The sequence below is a fragment of the Dreissena polymorpha genome, chromosome 10 (genome assembly GCF_020536995.1).
Source record: "Dreissena polymorpha isolate Duluth1 chromosome 10, UMN_Dpol_1.0, whole genome shotgun sequence".
Taxonomy (NCBI): domain Eukaryota; kingdom Metazoa; phylum Mollusca; class Bivalvia; order Myida; family Dreissenidae; genus Dreissena; species Dreissena polymorpha.
In genome coordinates, this window is record NC_068364.1 from 7468593 (window position 1) to 7485367 (window position 16775).

Below are 16775 nucleotides of genomic sequence, written 5' to 3' on the forward strand. Positions count from 1 at the left end.
CACTATAACTTAATCAGTTACATATTGAAACAAAATGTATAAAGGAAAGTTAATCATATTTCTTTTTTATAACTAAGGTATTCCCATTGTTACTTTTAAACGGAATTAATATACACGCATTACAAATCAGGGACAAAAAAAGCGACTGCACTGTCAAATGCATGAACTGTCAAACATGTGCGTTAAGTAGGACGTGTTTAGTGTTAATGTACATAGAATGCAATAACTTAAAGTAAAACGGAAAACTTGTACTATTTACTAATTGTGTCTAATGCCCGCTAAATTTCGATCGCTTAATTTACGGAAGTGGACGGAATAATTCACAGAACGGTAAAAGCACAAGTCGAAACAGAGGTTTCGCATGCGCGGTAAATTTTGTTCCAAGAAAACTGCAACAAAATGAGTCGCGTGCGATCTGCAATGAGCGTCCGATCAAACGGCACTGGGGCAAGTGTCCGGTCCATTCGCTCAAAGGGGACCGCCGCGTCCAGCAAAACCGGCGGGAAAGGCAAGGTGCCGACGGTGTTCGAGTTTGCGTGCATGGCGTGCGCACGCGAGAAGAACAACGTAGAGGCAACGAACTACTGTACTGACTGCGCGGAGAATCTTTGCGCAAGCTGCGTCAAGCAGCATCTGAAATTTCCCGCAATGAAGGACCACAAGGTCCTGGGAAAGGATGCCCGGCGGAACCCCGATGATGCGTCGCCCCCGAGGGACTCCCCTCTGGAGTGCCCAAGCCATCCGGGCAAGTCCGCCGACATGTACTGCGCCGACCACGACGAAGTGCGCTGCGGAGCGTGTATAGCCGTCAATCACAGGTCTGGCTTTGCTGAGCAATACCATAAGCCGTCACTCGTCAGAATCTATATAAATTTATCTTTATTTTCATTTCTTCACACATTCAAACATTTTATGTGGTAGTATCTCTTAAACAGCTTTTATGTAAAATTTGGTATTTCGTCTTCGAATTTTGTTGTTATGACAATTGTTTGTACACGAAAGATTCCCACGGCTATGCCTGCATGGAAGTTGGATTATAATATCGTCACTAGTGATGTTACTAGTATCGGGTTGATTGTGGAACAGCTCCTATTGAACCATAAACCGTGACATATCATAATTCAACGATTGTGGTATTAATTTTCAATTTAAAGAAACATAAATGCACCAGTGTTTATATGTTAAAAAAAGCTCAAGGCAGAACCGCGATATTGAAAAGCGTCATTAAAAAATGCACGCTCTGAAAACATAGCAAATGCGAAATGCTTAGAATCCGATTTAGAATTAGAGAGTGGAACTGTTCCACTATCTATGCATACTTTGCGAGTTTGTAATGTTTTTAGTATAGATCAGGTACCCGTTTTTTTCATGCAAGTGTCTCACGAGTAAAATTATTCAATTCCCGTGTTTAGTATTTCACGGTGGTACACATTGTTTTCAATGTCATATTAATTTTGGCGATGTATAATTGCTTACAGTATATGATAATATAATAAAGTAATGGCTAGACTATACAGGGATTTAATTAGAAAGAGGACACTCACTTGAATGTTGCCGGTTATTTATAAACATTTATATAGACTTGTACATTTCATTTCCAGAACCTGCATTAACGTGATGTTAGTGCAACAGGTCGCAAGAGGCGTAACAAAGACAGAGGAATTTAAAACGGTCAAAGCAGAAATACAACAGGCTAAGAAGAACCTTGTCTCACTGAAGAAACGCAACGAACGTGGACTGACTGGCATAGAGAAACAAAAGGTTGCGATCGTGAACAAGATAAAAGCAACGAGGACACGGCTGGAGCAAGTCCTAGATTCTCTGGAGCAGAACACTCTAGATGAGCTAGAGAAGGCGTGCGCGCGTGGGTCGGGGCAACTTAAAGACGACATTAAAGTGTACGATGACATTATGGCTAGTCTAGATGCAGTAACGGGACTTTTTTCAGTGGCTAAATCAGGGTCTGAAGGCGAAATTGGTGTCTTTGTAAGCATGAAAAGAGCAAAGAAGAAAATCGAGGAGAGTGCGCGCGTGTTTGCATTTAGTAAAAGTGGCTCGGCTGTTGATCCTATTAAGTTCATTCCCGATTCCAGAATTTCGGGTTGGTTGAAAAGTCTAAGAATGTTCGGGACGTTTTCGTTTCAGAAGCGGGTTTACGTCGGGGAGCTTGTCGGGAAGTATAACGTCCACACGGCAGACGATATGCGCGATTGTGATATCTTCGGAAGCGAGTTTATGAAGAACGGGACATTGTTGCTGTGTGATTGGGACAACAAGTGCGTGAAAATGCTCGACTCGCAATTAAATGTCGTGGAAGCCCTTAACGTTGACGGCTCACCGAGCAACATCTGTGTAATAAATCCCACCGATGCCGCGGTGACACTGCCGATGCTGAAGACCGTGCAATTAATTCAGCTGCAACCCAAAATGGCCCTAAAGCACACGATCAAAACAGCAGAAAGCTGTCGGGGTATCGCCTGCCACAACGCGCAGCTTTTTGTCGTCTGCGGGGGTTTCAAGGGCGAAGGGGAAGGGAAGGTGATAGTGTACTCGATTTCGGGTGATCTAATTCGGACGGTTGAGCGAAACAATGCTGGACAGAGGATCTTCTCCTGTCCGATTGCGATCGCTTTGAGCGGCGACGGCAAGGTAATTCATGTGACCGACGGTCATAGAGGGCTAATCACAATGACGCCAGAAAATGACGTCATTTCCGTCGTTGCCGACCGAGATTCTTACTGGCCATGCGGTATTTGTATGGATAAGAACGACAACGCCCTTGTTTGCAACGGGCAGTCCAACACGGTCATTCAGGTATCTGGTGTGCGTAAAATCGGGACAATATTGTCGAAGAAAAATGGTCTTAAAAAGCCGCACGATGTTTCGTTTGACCTAGCTTCAATGAGAATTGTGGTAACGGTCAGTAAATCTAGGTTTATTTACGTCTATCAATTGAAAACGCCAGCAGCGAAAGAAGTAGCAGAGGGGACTGTTACAGTAAACGTAGCTGAAGATGGACAAACGAAACTCCCAGATATTAACCGGAAACGAAATAAAACTACTATTTTACCTGAGAGCATCGACCTGGTCCGCCAAAAAACCGCGGAAGATTTGAAAACTTCCATCAGGAAAAACGCAATTTTGACAAATAGTGTGACGTCACGTAAAACAATACAACAGACGACACCGTCCGATGTTACCGCTAGCAATTTTTCGCAGACGGATTCTGAAATGACCGGATTAAGTAGTCGAGTAACAGCAATGTCCACTGACAGACGGACGGGAAATCTCGGGAACACTCGCGAGCGGTCAATATCACGTGATCGCTCCGAGAGTTCGCTGAACAGGCGGAACAGTGTGCGCGAATCCACGATAGTTGGAAAAAAGGCGGGTAATAGCAGGCAAAAGTAACATAATTAGGGACATATTAAAAATCCTGACATGGAATGCTCATCCTTGGCATTAGGAAAGATGTTTTTTTTCTCGAATGTTCAATCAATAAAAATAATCAATTAGATATATGTTTTAAATATATAATGCAATGAAAAGACGACGTTACTAAAATGTTTCTGGTCCTATTCAGCATAATTTTATTATTATGTACAATCATTTCAGAGATTTGATCTCCTTTCAACCATTATAAATGCGATAAGAGATACGTACATCACAAATCTCATCATAAATACGACACATAATCACATCAGAGGTACATATCATTATTAATCTCATCGAGATACGTACAGGCCACTATCAATCTCGAGATATACGTGACCCATAAAAACACTTCAGTCCAAGATACTAGGACTTAGTCTTTGTATTGCTTAACGTTTTCTATCAGAGTACAGTTTATCAGAGACGTGTGTTATATACGTCTCTGAGTTTATTATGTAGATCTATGGAATGATGTAAAAGTACAATACTCCTTATTTAATAAATAATATTTAATATTTAAAGTACATGTATTCTTTTAAATTTATGTTTATTTTATGCATGTATTATTTTTTTGCAAAGTTTTAAATGATGCCAATGAATAGAGATAAATTCAGACAGTTGAATGTATAAAAATAACGTATCAAGATTTTTATTATTTATTACAATAAATTAATATATTCAGATACAGAGTTACACTGTTTTCAATGGACAAAAACATGATTAATACAAACAGGAATGTTGTCTACGTAAATGTAAAAAAATATGAATGATTAAGGAATAATGTGTTATGAAAGTTAAAGTATTATGCACATGTGTACGTTAGTAAAAGTTAAAATTGAATACATTGAACATACCTGATAATCTGTTTTAATAAAAAAAAATTAAAAAAACACACACTAAAGGTAACTATATTAATTGCAGAGAATTAGTAAAGATTCCGGAGAAAATAACAACACTTAAAATATAGCAAGAGGGCAATTCACTATGCTCTCACCCGTGTTTGTTATCTGTTCATTTGATCTTGAATGACTAAATCCAACAATTATTTTAAAACAGAAGCTGGACTGTGTAATTACTAACCACATTTCTATGTCCTTATTATTGATTCTAGACAGATGATGACTTTGCAGGACATGTTACCTATATCAATAACTATAAGTTGTATAGAACTAAAACTACAACAATTTAACTGGCCCAGTATAACAAGTCACATACAATCTGGATGCACTATTTTGAAAAATCTGATATATGTGCATGTTATTTTTATTGTCTAATCAAACATGCACATACAAATACAATAATTTGAGAAAACTGCACACTTTTTAAAAAGTAAAAAATAAGGTTTACAAATTTTGTTTTCTCTGCAAATATTATTTCTTTTACTAATAAAAATAATTTGTTTTAATTACATCTTTTTGGAAAAAATACATAATATAATCAAGTCAAAATGTATTCGGCATGTACACCCTCATTTTCAACAGACATTGTTAAAAATACTATAGTTAATAACAGAAATACAATAAATTAAACAAAAACAAGAGTCCAAAAGGACATAGGTTGCTCACCTAAGAACTTAAGAAACTAACAAACAACGCAGCTTTTGTGATATTTTTTTATGATTATTAATGTGTATTTTGACCGTTCTCTTTAAATGGAGCCATTTATAAATGCGGCCGACATACCGTTATACAAATGTTTGATAAAGTTTCATTTTGATTGAGCAAACACGATGTGACTTCTAAAGTGTTCACAAGGTTTCACTAAAGCCACAGAATGAAAACTGCAGCAATTTTTTAATAGACCGGAGCCATTTTAAAACGGCCAATATGTCATTACAGTACAGCCAATGTTCTGAGCAAGTTGCATGATGATTGGACAAAAAAATGTGACTTCTAGTGAGTTCTCAAGGTTTCACTATAACCATATAAGGAAAACTTGTATGCTCTGACCAAGTTTCCTTTAGATTGGACAATTAATGTGGCCTCTACAGTGTTCACAAGGTAAATGTTGAAATGTTGACGACACACAAAGGACTAAACACAATCACAAAAGCTCACTATGAGCATGTTGTGCTCAGGTGAGCTGAACGTACAAAGGACGGATTCATAAAAATTAGTAACAAATAATGGCTTAACTACAATAAATAAAACAAGCACAAACAGAAAACAAAGATAACAAAACATAGATCTACAACAAACTTCAGAAGATGACAAAGTTCTACTTTTAGTGATTCTGTGCCTGGCAAAGTTTAATTTATATACACTTTATGATTTTTTTAAACACCTAAGAATGTTGTCAGATCACTTGAGACAATATCCGTATCTTCAAGCAGAGAGCATTTTATAGAGACAACATCTTCCACACATACCTGATAACTCATTTGCTTTTAGAACAATGTATAGTAATTCACATAAAATATGCTGGTTTGGTGTTCTGAGATTGTGTAGCACTGTGGTTGGTTGTGTGAAGCCTCACGTGAGATGCCACTTGACACAACCAATGAGACTGACACAAGTTCTCACAACATCTTACTAGTGTTATATTCCATTAACAATATACTTTTTTCAGCATATCTTTAAATACCAAAACAAATAACCATGTTTCCGAATTATCTTCCAAGGCCAGCGGAACATTTGTCAAGTAATAAACAAATTAATTTCGTAACTAGTATGATAAGGAAAATGAAAAGGCTACTAGCGAATACAGTGTCTAATTTTTCAATAAGGAATACACTATGTCTTGGTGGCAGAAAAACAAAAGGTATATAATACATGTCGATGCGATTCTCAACAAAAATTATAGACACTTGCGAGTCAAAAATACAACAAAATAAGCATCATATCTTGAAGTAATTTGTAAGCAAACTAAACTGTGTCCTTAATAGAGCACCAACACTAACTGGTTTACATCAAGTCAAATGCATAAACATTGTTTCAAACAGCACCAAGGTTTAAGTATGTGTGCAAACCACAAGTGCAAAGATTATATGGTGTGAAGGAAAATTAAAGGGTCGGTGAAGTTATATTAAAACATTAAACATAAAAGGAACATGATTTTGTTACATTTTTTTAAAGAAATTTAACAGTGAATATACATTGCTTATTTGTTTTGTTTTATTTTGTAAACAATTTTGGTATGATAAGCAATTATAACTACCTTTTATATTAAAACTGAATGTGTCATTTAATTTGCTGTATTTATAAACCATTGTTATGCCTTCATGAACACAGTTTTATTTTTGAGGCAATTTTGAACATTCTCGGAAGTTAACACTTTTAAGGTAAACCAAAATTTAAAATGATGCAGTTTTTAGTTGTGGAGTGTAGATTATTTTTCTGCAAAATTCATCATTACAAATGGTAAAAATTTGTCTTAAAAATGTGTGTTTATTTCTAGTCTTATGTCTTATTCTAATCTAACATATTGGCAAAATCAACAGCAACAAAGTGCAAGGGTCCAACAGGTGTGATCCAAGCACAAATAGTTGTGTAACCAATTCCATGCTTTGATATGATGATCTATTGCAAGATAACACCTAAATCTTTAATTGCATTACAACATGAAACTAAAACCTTTATTGAACTAAGCCAAACTAAACAAAACAAAAGCAGACTCATGGGGGAAATAAACTTGAAAACTTTATAGGAAAAGCCTATTAGATTGCACTTTTTTCAAATGATGGAAATGTAAATGAAAATGAAAATATGCCTGCAATCTGAAACTTAAATGGTCTATATTAAAAGATGCAAACCAATTTATACTTATTGCATTAAGAATTTATTATACTATGCTTTTCTTAATAAAAACATGCACACACAATTAAACTGACACAAAATGTTTTAACAAATAATATCCCCCTAAAATGTAGGTAAAAATGGTAATGCAACAATTTACCTCTTTAAACCATGATTTGGAGAGAATATGAGAGAATATAAAATTAAACAAGTTTCATGATCCTAGGCCTAAGCGTTCTTGAGTTATCATCCGGAAACCATTTTACTATTTCAGGTCACCGTGACCTTGACCTTTGACCTAGTGACCTCAAAATCAATAGGGGTCATCTGCGAGTCATGATCAATGTACCTATGAAGTTTCATGATCCTAGCCCCAAGCGTTCTTGAGTTATCATCCGGAAACCACCTGGTGGACCGACCGACTGACCGACCGACATACCGACAGACCGACCGACATGTGCAAAGCAATATACCCCCTCTTCTTCGAAGGGGGGCATAGTAAATAATATCACCATGAAACAAACCAGTGTAAGTATAAATGGTAATGATTCATCAATTATTTTGACGATAACAATAGAATGAGATACGCACTACTGTCAATGGTCCTGAACAGTCACATGTATCCACAATACAAAATACACTGTTTGTTATAACATTAGAAGTTACTGGATAAAAAATAAAAAATATAAAAAAATACTGGAAAACCCAGGAAACATTCATGGTTTTCAGAGACACTTTTCATCATAATGCACAGCTATGCTTTAGCATACATTAAAATTCTTTAAATTTAATATTCATGTGGAAAAAGCAAAGTAAAAATAAAGCATGTTTCTTACAGGTTGGTGAGCTAAGTACAATTAACATACAGGTTTGTTTATGTTTGAACTTTTATAATTGAACTATATAAGTAAGAAAACATGCATACATTTTATGAATAATTTTAGGCATTGATACATTTTAAATACTGCAGCTTTCATCTTGTACATAAACTGTATGTCGCTCAATGTCTGCTAAATTTATAATTTTTATAATCGGTTTACATTTCAAACATGCAAACCACATTGACTCAAGTATCTCACCATGAATCCTAAGGTCTAAAATGCATGATGCCTAAATCATGAATTTGTCCAAAGGAAGCAAAATAAAATACCAAGATTGCATATCCCTGTACTACTGAAATTAATGAATTCAAACAATCTAAGCTTAATTATTTCTTCTATTTAAATATGCCAGAATTGTTCAAAGCTTCCAATCAAGGCCTATATTGCATTTCTAGGTAAATATGTCAAAACTCTCTAAAATTCCGGCTAGAACACAACTAACATATCAAATTTCTTATGCTACTTTCTACATGAAAACATTCCTCAACTTTAAACTTAAATGATTCCTATTATAATCCAATTGCTACAAAGCAGTCTATTTTTTTTTGTTATAAGCTGCCTTCAAACGATTATACCTTTTAGCTGTTAAACATGAAACAAGTAACCAAGGTTAATTTATCAGGTCTAAAGGCTAGACTATTATATGCCTGACTTAAACATGCTTTAAAACATAACATTGTTTGTACAGATGTAGAAACAATATGGTAATATGCTAATAAGAAGGGAATTATGGTCTAACACTGCAATATATTTGTTAAAATTTAAACTTGCATAATTTTCAGCCCATCCTGATAAGATCTAGTATATGGTCGGAGGTTCAATTTGAGCTTGCATTACTCTAGGATAGTATCTACAAGATATATTCTAAGGTCAGTCCAGTTCTCGTATAGGGCCTGTGCCAGACATCATGCAGGGGTCACAGGTAGGGGTCACAGCATCTCTTGGTGTCATGGCCTTGTTACAGACTCTCTAGAAGTCCAGACTGACTAACTAAGATCCCTCACTGTAAATCTCTTTGGATCATGTAAGGGTCTATAGTCTCTAGGAGTGACATGACAAGGTCACAGGGCACTTCGTGTCATGGTAAAGTCACTGAAGGTCATGGTGAGTTCACAGGGTCCCTGGGGGCCATCTCAAGGTTAAGGTCATTTACATGGGCGTCTCCAGCAAGGCTTCCACACAGGCAGTGTAACAAAACACATACTGGTCCTGTAAAACATCAATATATTAGAACATATCAATAAGAACAACCTTTTTCATTTCCGCAAGTCAGATAATCAGTCTGCCCACTTGTCTTTTTTTCTATAACCGTATGAATCCACTTTGTATGGAAAGTAAGTCACAAATATTGATGCCCATAAAGGTTTTTTCATTAAAGTGATATTATGGGCATCTAACAGTTTATAGGTGTCTTTCGCAAAGAGAAAAATAATGCATTTGAATATCAACCGTACTTTCGTTTTACAACTGGTCATGCATATACGATGTGAACCTAAATTTAGTTTTAGTGCAGATTCGTTCATACGACACAAAGACACAATTTTGTTTTACGGATCATTTTGCCTAACGGGACTGGGTGGGTCACGTAAGAAATCGAATATAAAATATATTTTTATAAACAACTGGCAACAAGATGAGTTGCAGATAATTGGTCAGTAACCACATTTTAACCATCTCTGACCTGTTAATTCTTTTCAGCTCAATTCAACAGTGAAAAATGCCCATATTACTTTAACAATTGCGTAATGACGTTAATGTTTATGAAGTATCATTTCAATCTCTTTAATACTTTAATATGGAAAATGTTACTCAGATAAATTGTAGGAATTGTTATAAAGAAATCATGAAACTTCAAAACCTTAAAGTATAGTATCTCTCTTTGGGTCCACTTACTCTGGTTTGTATCATGCCCTGCCTCTGTCTCCTCAGCTCTGTGACCAGCTCCATTATGTCAAACTACAACAAAAACATAACACACATATTGGTTGTGATCTATGCATATACCATATCTATAATATGTTTTCCGATACACAATGTTAACTCTGGTTTTTTTATTTCTGTGTTTTCTGATAAACAAGTTTTCATTCTGGCTTAACTTATATACAATATTATTAACTCGTGTATCATATTTTGTCTTGGTTTACTGATTCGCCAAATTTATTTTAGGTAAATTGATATGTGATACTCATTCTGGGTTTACTTGTCTACCAAATTTATTCTGGATTTATAGATATTTCAAATGTATTTTAGGTTTCAGAAAATTATTAAAGATGCCATACTATAGTATATTTATGTTTAGAAATTCTCAAGTTGATGTATCATTGTCTTTGTACTTGCTTTGGATTCATTAACTAATAAAAGCTGCGCCATGAGCGCATGATACGCCCGTCGTTCGCCAATGAAGTAGTAAGGTAATAAATAACCCTTTGAATCATTTTTTTACTTCAGTTTATTTGTATTTGAATACATGGTTTATTTTATAAGTACATGAGCATGGAAATCACGAAATTTTGACGAACAAAGTCCCATAACTCTGGAACGACAATTCAGAATTCCGTCAAAAACGAAAGGGGATCAGGGTTTATCAATATTAAGATTGTGTTGAAATTTGAAAAAAATCCATCGAAGGATATTTGAGCTACAGTAGGACATTCAATGAAATCACGAAATTTTGACGAACAAAGTCCCATAACTCTGGAACGACAATTCAGAATTCCGTCAAAAACGAAAGGGGATCAGGGTTTATCAATATTAAGATTGTGTTAAAATTTGAAGAAAATCTGTCAAAGGATATTTGACGTAGCGTACGACATTAACAGACGGACGGACGGACGGACGGACGGACAGACGGACGCGGGGTATACCATAATACGTCCCGTCATAGACGGGCGTATAAAAAATCCATCGGGGGATATTTGAGCTACGGTAGGATACATGAACAACAATAACATTTAAGGTCACAGTGACCTTGACCTTAGAATGAATGACCTTGAAATGACCAGTGGTCATCTAAGTGTGCTTGCAAACCTTCATGTCAAGTTTGAAGACTCTATGTCCAAGCATACCAAAGTTATAACAATTTTAACATTTTAACATTTAAGGTCACAGTGACCTTGTGTGACCTTGACCTTAGAATGAATGACCTTGAAATGACCAGTGGTCATCTAAGTGTGCTTGCAAACCTTCATGTCAAGTTTGAAGACTCTATGTCCAAGCATACCAAAGTTATAACAATTTTAACATTTTAACATTTAAGGTCACAGTGACCTTGACCTTCAAATGAATGACATTGAAATGACCAGTGGTCATCTTCTAGTACTGGCCAATCTTTATTTCAAGTTTGAAGACTCTAGGTACAAGCATACCAAAGTTATAACATGAAATAAGAACTTTAACATTTTTACATTCAAGGTCACAGTGACCTTGACCTTCAAATGAATGACCTTGAAATGTCCAGGGGTTACTTACTAGTTCTGGCCAACCTTCATGTCAAGTTTCAAGACTCTAGGTCCAAGCATACCAAAGTTATAACAACTTTAAAATTTTTACATTCAAGGTCACAGTGACCTTGACCTTCAAATGAATGACCTTGAAATGTCCAGTGGTTACTTACTAGTTCTGGCCAACCTTCATGTCAAGTTTCAAGACTCTAGGTCCAAGCATACCAAAGTTATAACAACTTTAACATTTTTATATAGCTACAGTAGGACATTCAATGAAATCACGAAATTTTGACGAACAAAGTCCCATAACTCTGGAACGACAATTCAGAATTCCGTCAAAAACGAAAGGGGATCAGGGTTTATCAATATTAAGATTGTGTTAAAATTTGAAGAAAATCTGTCAAAGGATATTTGACGTAGCGTACGACATTAACAGACATACGGACGGACAGACGGACGGACGGACAGACGGACGCGGGGTATACCATAATACGTCCCGTCATAGACGGGCGTATAACAAAAACTATTCTCAGCATACATATATACAACAAGAATTGTACATACTTTTGAAAACCAACATTATTGGTGGAAATATCGTTACAAATCATTTTTGTTTCCCCATGTTTTTCATTTTTTTGGGTGTTTAACAATATTTATTCAAGGATTTCTGTTACAAGATATTTATTGTAAATTGGAATAATTATGGAATAATTAGTTTGATACAGTTTTGTTTGTTTCCCTATATTTGTGTACTCTTCAAACATGGAAACCTCAACTGAGTACGATCAAACATGCGCTGAGTTGGTGCGTTCAATCTGGAACTGATATGCCCACTTGAGTTATAAGCCTAATGATGTCAAGGTCAAAGAGGTTGACGTCAAGGTCAAAGAGATTAGGTACAAAGGGAGCATTGGGCACATTTATAAGAAATGAGTGTAAAATACCCAAGTGTTTTAGGTAGATGTGATGCTGCTATATGAAACAGTTAAATCAATTTACTTTGAAATAGTTGTTTAGAATTCTTGTTAGTCCTAATTATAAGAGATTGGGTAATAATTGCCGACTTATACTGAGGAACAAATGATTAAGATTCCATGTAATGAAGCAAGCAAATGCTATATGAAATGATAAAATCTTCACAATCACAGAATAACAAATTTGAGTTATAACAAGCAACAAACAAGAGATGTGTTTGTCAGAAACACAATGCCCCCTATTGCGCCGCTTTGAAGCCATATATTTGACCTTTGACCTTGAAGGATGACCTTGACCTTTCACCACTCAAAATGTGCAGCTCCATGAGATACACATGCATGCCAAATATCAACTTGCTATCTTCAATATTGCAAAACTTTAACCTTGACTTTAACCAAGGTTAAAGTTTTGGGACAGTATGACAGACAGACAGAATGACAGACAGAATGACAGGCCAAAAACAATATACCCCCAATCATTTGATCCGGGGCATAAAAAGGTTATGGTAAGATTAAATGATAAAGGTGAACAGGCTAATGCAATAAACAACAATGTAGCAGCAAGTATCAAAGAGTTAAAAATCACTGAGTACCTTTCTACTTTAATCCTCATTGCTTCGGTGAGACATAACATAAAAAGGTTGAGCATATAGACAAGCGTCATTCCTACTGACCTGCATTGAGTTCTCCACATGGGCCAGTGCAAGGTCTATGGCTATGAAGGTTCCAGAGCGTCCGATCCCCGCACTACAGTGTACCACAAGTGGTCCCTCGCTACGCAGGAGGTGGCTAAGTCGCATACACTGTACACACACAATCATCCTTGTTAAAATAATAAATTAACATCAAATAGTATTGAAATCCCAAGCTCATTTTAATTTCCTCTTGGAGTTGCAAAGCCATGAAGAAACAGCAGTGGTCTGGTTGTGGTGTTATAAATGTATTTTTTACCTTGTGTTTTATTTAAAAGTAAAGAAACAAAGGACTGGTATTACCCATATAATGGACACGTCACAAGAGTGTAAATTACAAAGACAGCAGAAGCATCAAGGACTGACCTAAAGATGTAATGCAGCTAATTTTCACCTTGTGATGTCTTAAAAGCTACAGGTCATGGTTCTACTCAGGCCATTGAATTTAAAGCCTCATAACAGATAAAGAAAAATCAGTCAATACCAGCAGCAGATGCCTAGCCACACGTAACATGCCAAGATCCAGCCTGATGATAATGATTAAAAAAAGAAATCACCTTTAAATTTTTACAAGACACACAAGTACATGTACTTGTTCATCCCTGAAAATGGTCTTAAAAGGCTAAATCAAAACCAAGGAAATAATGTTGTAACCTGTAGTAGTGGTCTAGCCACAGTTGGTGTGCCGTGGTCGGGCCATGTGGTGTAATGCAGGTGGTGAACAATGCGGGTGTCTCCATTAGACGTGTCCTCCATCAACAGTGAACGCACGTCAAAGTCTGCCAGACTGTTGTGGTACAGTAGGCTAAGACGTAGGGCACTGTTAATTGTAGGGAAGGAAAGTAAAATATGACTTGCAGTGTATTTAGTTATCAACATGCACTTCCGTTTTCTATTTATCCCTGTTAAAATCGAATGACTTTGTAGATAATGGAAAGCATTATGACTGAGCCAGAGTGTACAAAAATATGCATTAGTATTAACATGATAATTATGATGATGATAATTATATAACTAAACAAGATGTGTTTGTGAAACACAATGTCCCCCTATACGACGTTTGACCTTGTAGGATGACCTTTACCATGACCGTTTACCACTCAAAATGTGCAGCTCCATGAGATACACATGCATTTCAAATATAAAATTGCTAGCTTCAATTATGCAGAAGTGACATTACATGAGCAATTTTGACCCATATATTTGACCTTGAAGGATGACCTTGACCTTGACCTTTCACCACTAAAAATATGCAGCTCCATTAGATACACATGCATGCCAAATATCAAGTTGCTATCTTCAATATTGCAAAAGTATGCATAAAATTAGCGATTTGGGCCACATATATTTGACCTCTGACCTTGAAGGATGACCTTGACCTTGACCTTTTACCACTCAAAATGTGCAGCTCCATGAGATACACATGCATGCCAAATATCAAGTTGCTATCTTCAATATTGCAAAAGTACTCATAAAATGAGCGATTTTGGCCACATATATTTGACATCTGACCTTGTGAAGGATGACCTTGACCTTGAGCTTTCACCACTCAAATTGTGCAGCTCCATGAGATACACATGCATGCCAAATATGAAGTTGCTATCTTGAATATTGAAATACTGCAAAAGTGTACATTAAATGAGCGATTTTGACCCATATATTTGACCTATGACCTTGAAGGATGACCTTGACCTTTCACCACTCAAAATGTGCAGCTCCATGAGATACATATGCATGCCAAATATCAAGTTCCTATCTTCAATATTGCAAAAGCTATTGCAAATGTTAATGTTGGCACAAACCAACCAACAGACCAACCAACCAACAGACCAACAGACAGGGCAAAAACAATATGTCCCCCACTACTATAGTGGGGGACATAAAAAATATTACATAGCAGTATGAAAGATGTTACAAATTTGATGTCAGCCTTGCAAAACTGGAAGGCCTGAGCTTGATTCTGTAAACAACAACAGGAACAACCACAATAAAACAGGAACACTTACCCGTCACAGACTTCCATAGATGTGTCAGCTGAGTCAGGCCAGTATCTATGACACTTGACCTTCGACCCCTCCATCTCTAGGGTCAACATGACCACCACGGTGACACCCTGCTGCCAGGTCATGACCCAGAAGTCGTCGGTGGTCTCAGGGAGTGGCCCCTGGGTGACTATGTAGTCTGCCACACTCTCTCCCACCTCCAGTTGGATGTGACTCGCGTTGATGTAGTCCCAGCTGGAGTCTTGGCTTTCCAGCAGAACCCGATTGATATCGTCTGGAGAAAGAAACGAATTGCAGAAACACAAGCGTCTATTACAGAGGCCTCAGTCAACCATTACTTAATAAAACATTGCAGGCATTGTTTCTTATAGAGCAACTCAGGAATTTGCTGAAGTTTAAAGAAAAGAAAAACACAAACCAGTACACTAATACGGGTTACAAATCCATCTGACCCAATTAAAATCCTTTCAAATTGACATATCATATCAACAATAACAAGCAAATTCGTTGAATTGATATCCCCTGCCAATATGCTTCTGGACACAAAAGTATTATATTTGACACTCAAAAAAGCATTTTTTCAAGATACGCAAAGCAATTACTCCATTATTAACAGATGATGTACAATGCCATTTGGCGTGCATTATCCTCTTATCCATATATATACTCATACCAAGTTTCAAGGAAATCCACCAAGCAATTCCAAGATATGGCTCCGGACAAGCAAATAAAGCATTTTTTCAAGCTACAAAGGACCATAACTCTGTTATAAACTGATGGTGTACAATGCTATTTGGCGTGCATCATCCTCTTATCCATATACATACTCATATCAAGTTTCAATGAAATCCGCCAAAGCACTTCAAAGATATGGCTTCGGAGGGACAGACGGTAAGACGGACGAAAACACGGACAATGCCAAAACAATATCCCTTCGCCTATGGCGGGGGATAATAATTTAAGTGAAACTAACATTGGTAGATAGAAGGGATCAGAATTATTAGTACATACTATTAACTAAGAAGTTGTGGAAATCAGGATTACAATGATTTTAGCTGCGTAATGCAAAAGTGTGACTTACGCAAAATGTGGCCAGCATAGCTCCTGAGCACACTTCTCAGGATTCCCCGAGTGGTCTGGAGCACAGGTACTTGAAAAAAAGTTTGGTCCTTATATAATATATATATATATTATATATATATGACGACCAAAATTTTTTTCAAGTACCTGTGGACTGACGCACTGCTGTCCTCATTTGGTATAAGACCTCTTTTCACATGACATGGCTCATTCATTATATGCTTTCCAGTCTTTTACAGAGAAAAATCAAGTTCAAGACTGGAGTCCCCCTGTTTAAAACAGTGAAAAACCATGAACTTAATAAATAATTTTCAAAAATTATATACAATAAACAGCTTTCCTGTTTGAAAATCGTGTAAATACATGCATCAAGAACTGTTTGTAAAATATTATAAACCATCTAGTGATAAATTAAAGATTTTCACAAAGATAACATTCAAGCACAATAAGTTTTTTTGACAAAAAAGACCATGTAAATATATACCAATACCCTACTTTCAACAAGATGTGTTTGTGAAACACTATGTCCCCCTATA

At 36.4% G+C, this 16775-nt stretch overlaps 2 protein-coding genes across 2 annotated transcripts in view; one reads left to right on the forward strand and one right to left on the reverse strand.

Moving 5' to 3' along the window:
* The first annotated feature begins 399 nt into the window (after positions 1 to 399).
* On the forward strand, positions 400 to 4621 carry LOC127847962 (uncharacterized). The gene is made up of 3 exons (XM_052380214.1): positions 400 to 818; positions 1602 to 2649; positions 4544 to 4621. The coding sequence occupies exons 1-3, from the start codon at positions 400 to 402 to the stop codon at positions 4619 to 4621; spliced, it is 1545 nt and encodes a 514-aa protein (XP_052236174.1).
* The window catches only part of LOC127848261 (tyrosine-protein phosphatase non-receptor type 13-like), a 99148-nt gene continuing 86448 nt past the window's right edge, over positions 4076 to 16775 (reverse strand). Inside the window, 5 exon segments of the mRNA XM_052380618.1 lie at positions 4076 to 9256; positions 9941 to 10003; positions 13139 to 13267; positions 13811 to 13976; positions 15163 to 15433. Coding sequence (XP_052236578.1) covers positions 9197 to 9256; positions 9941 to 10003; positions 13139 to 13267; positions 13811 to 13976; positions 15163 to 15433 — 689 coding nt within the window. The 3' untranslated portion in view covers positions 4076 to 9196.

Excerpts from the sequence above, each read along its gene's own strand:
- LOC127847962 (XM_052380214.1), top strand. The coding sequence starts at position 400 with ATGAGTCGCGTGCGATCTGCAATGAGCGTCCGATCAAACGGCACTGGG. Across the intron at positions 819-1,601 it reads TGTATAGCCGTCAATCACAG|AACCTGCATTAACGTGATGT; the intron begins GTCTGGCTTTGC and ends TTTCATTTCCAG. Across the intron at positions 2,650-4,543 it reads CTTTGAGCGGCGACGGCAAG|ACAGATGATGACTTTGCAGG; the intron begins GTAATTCATGTG and ends TATTGATTCTAG.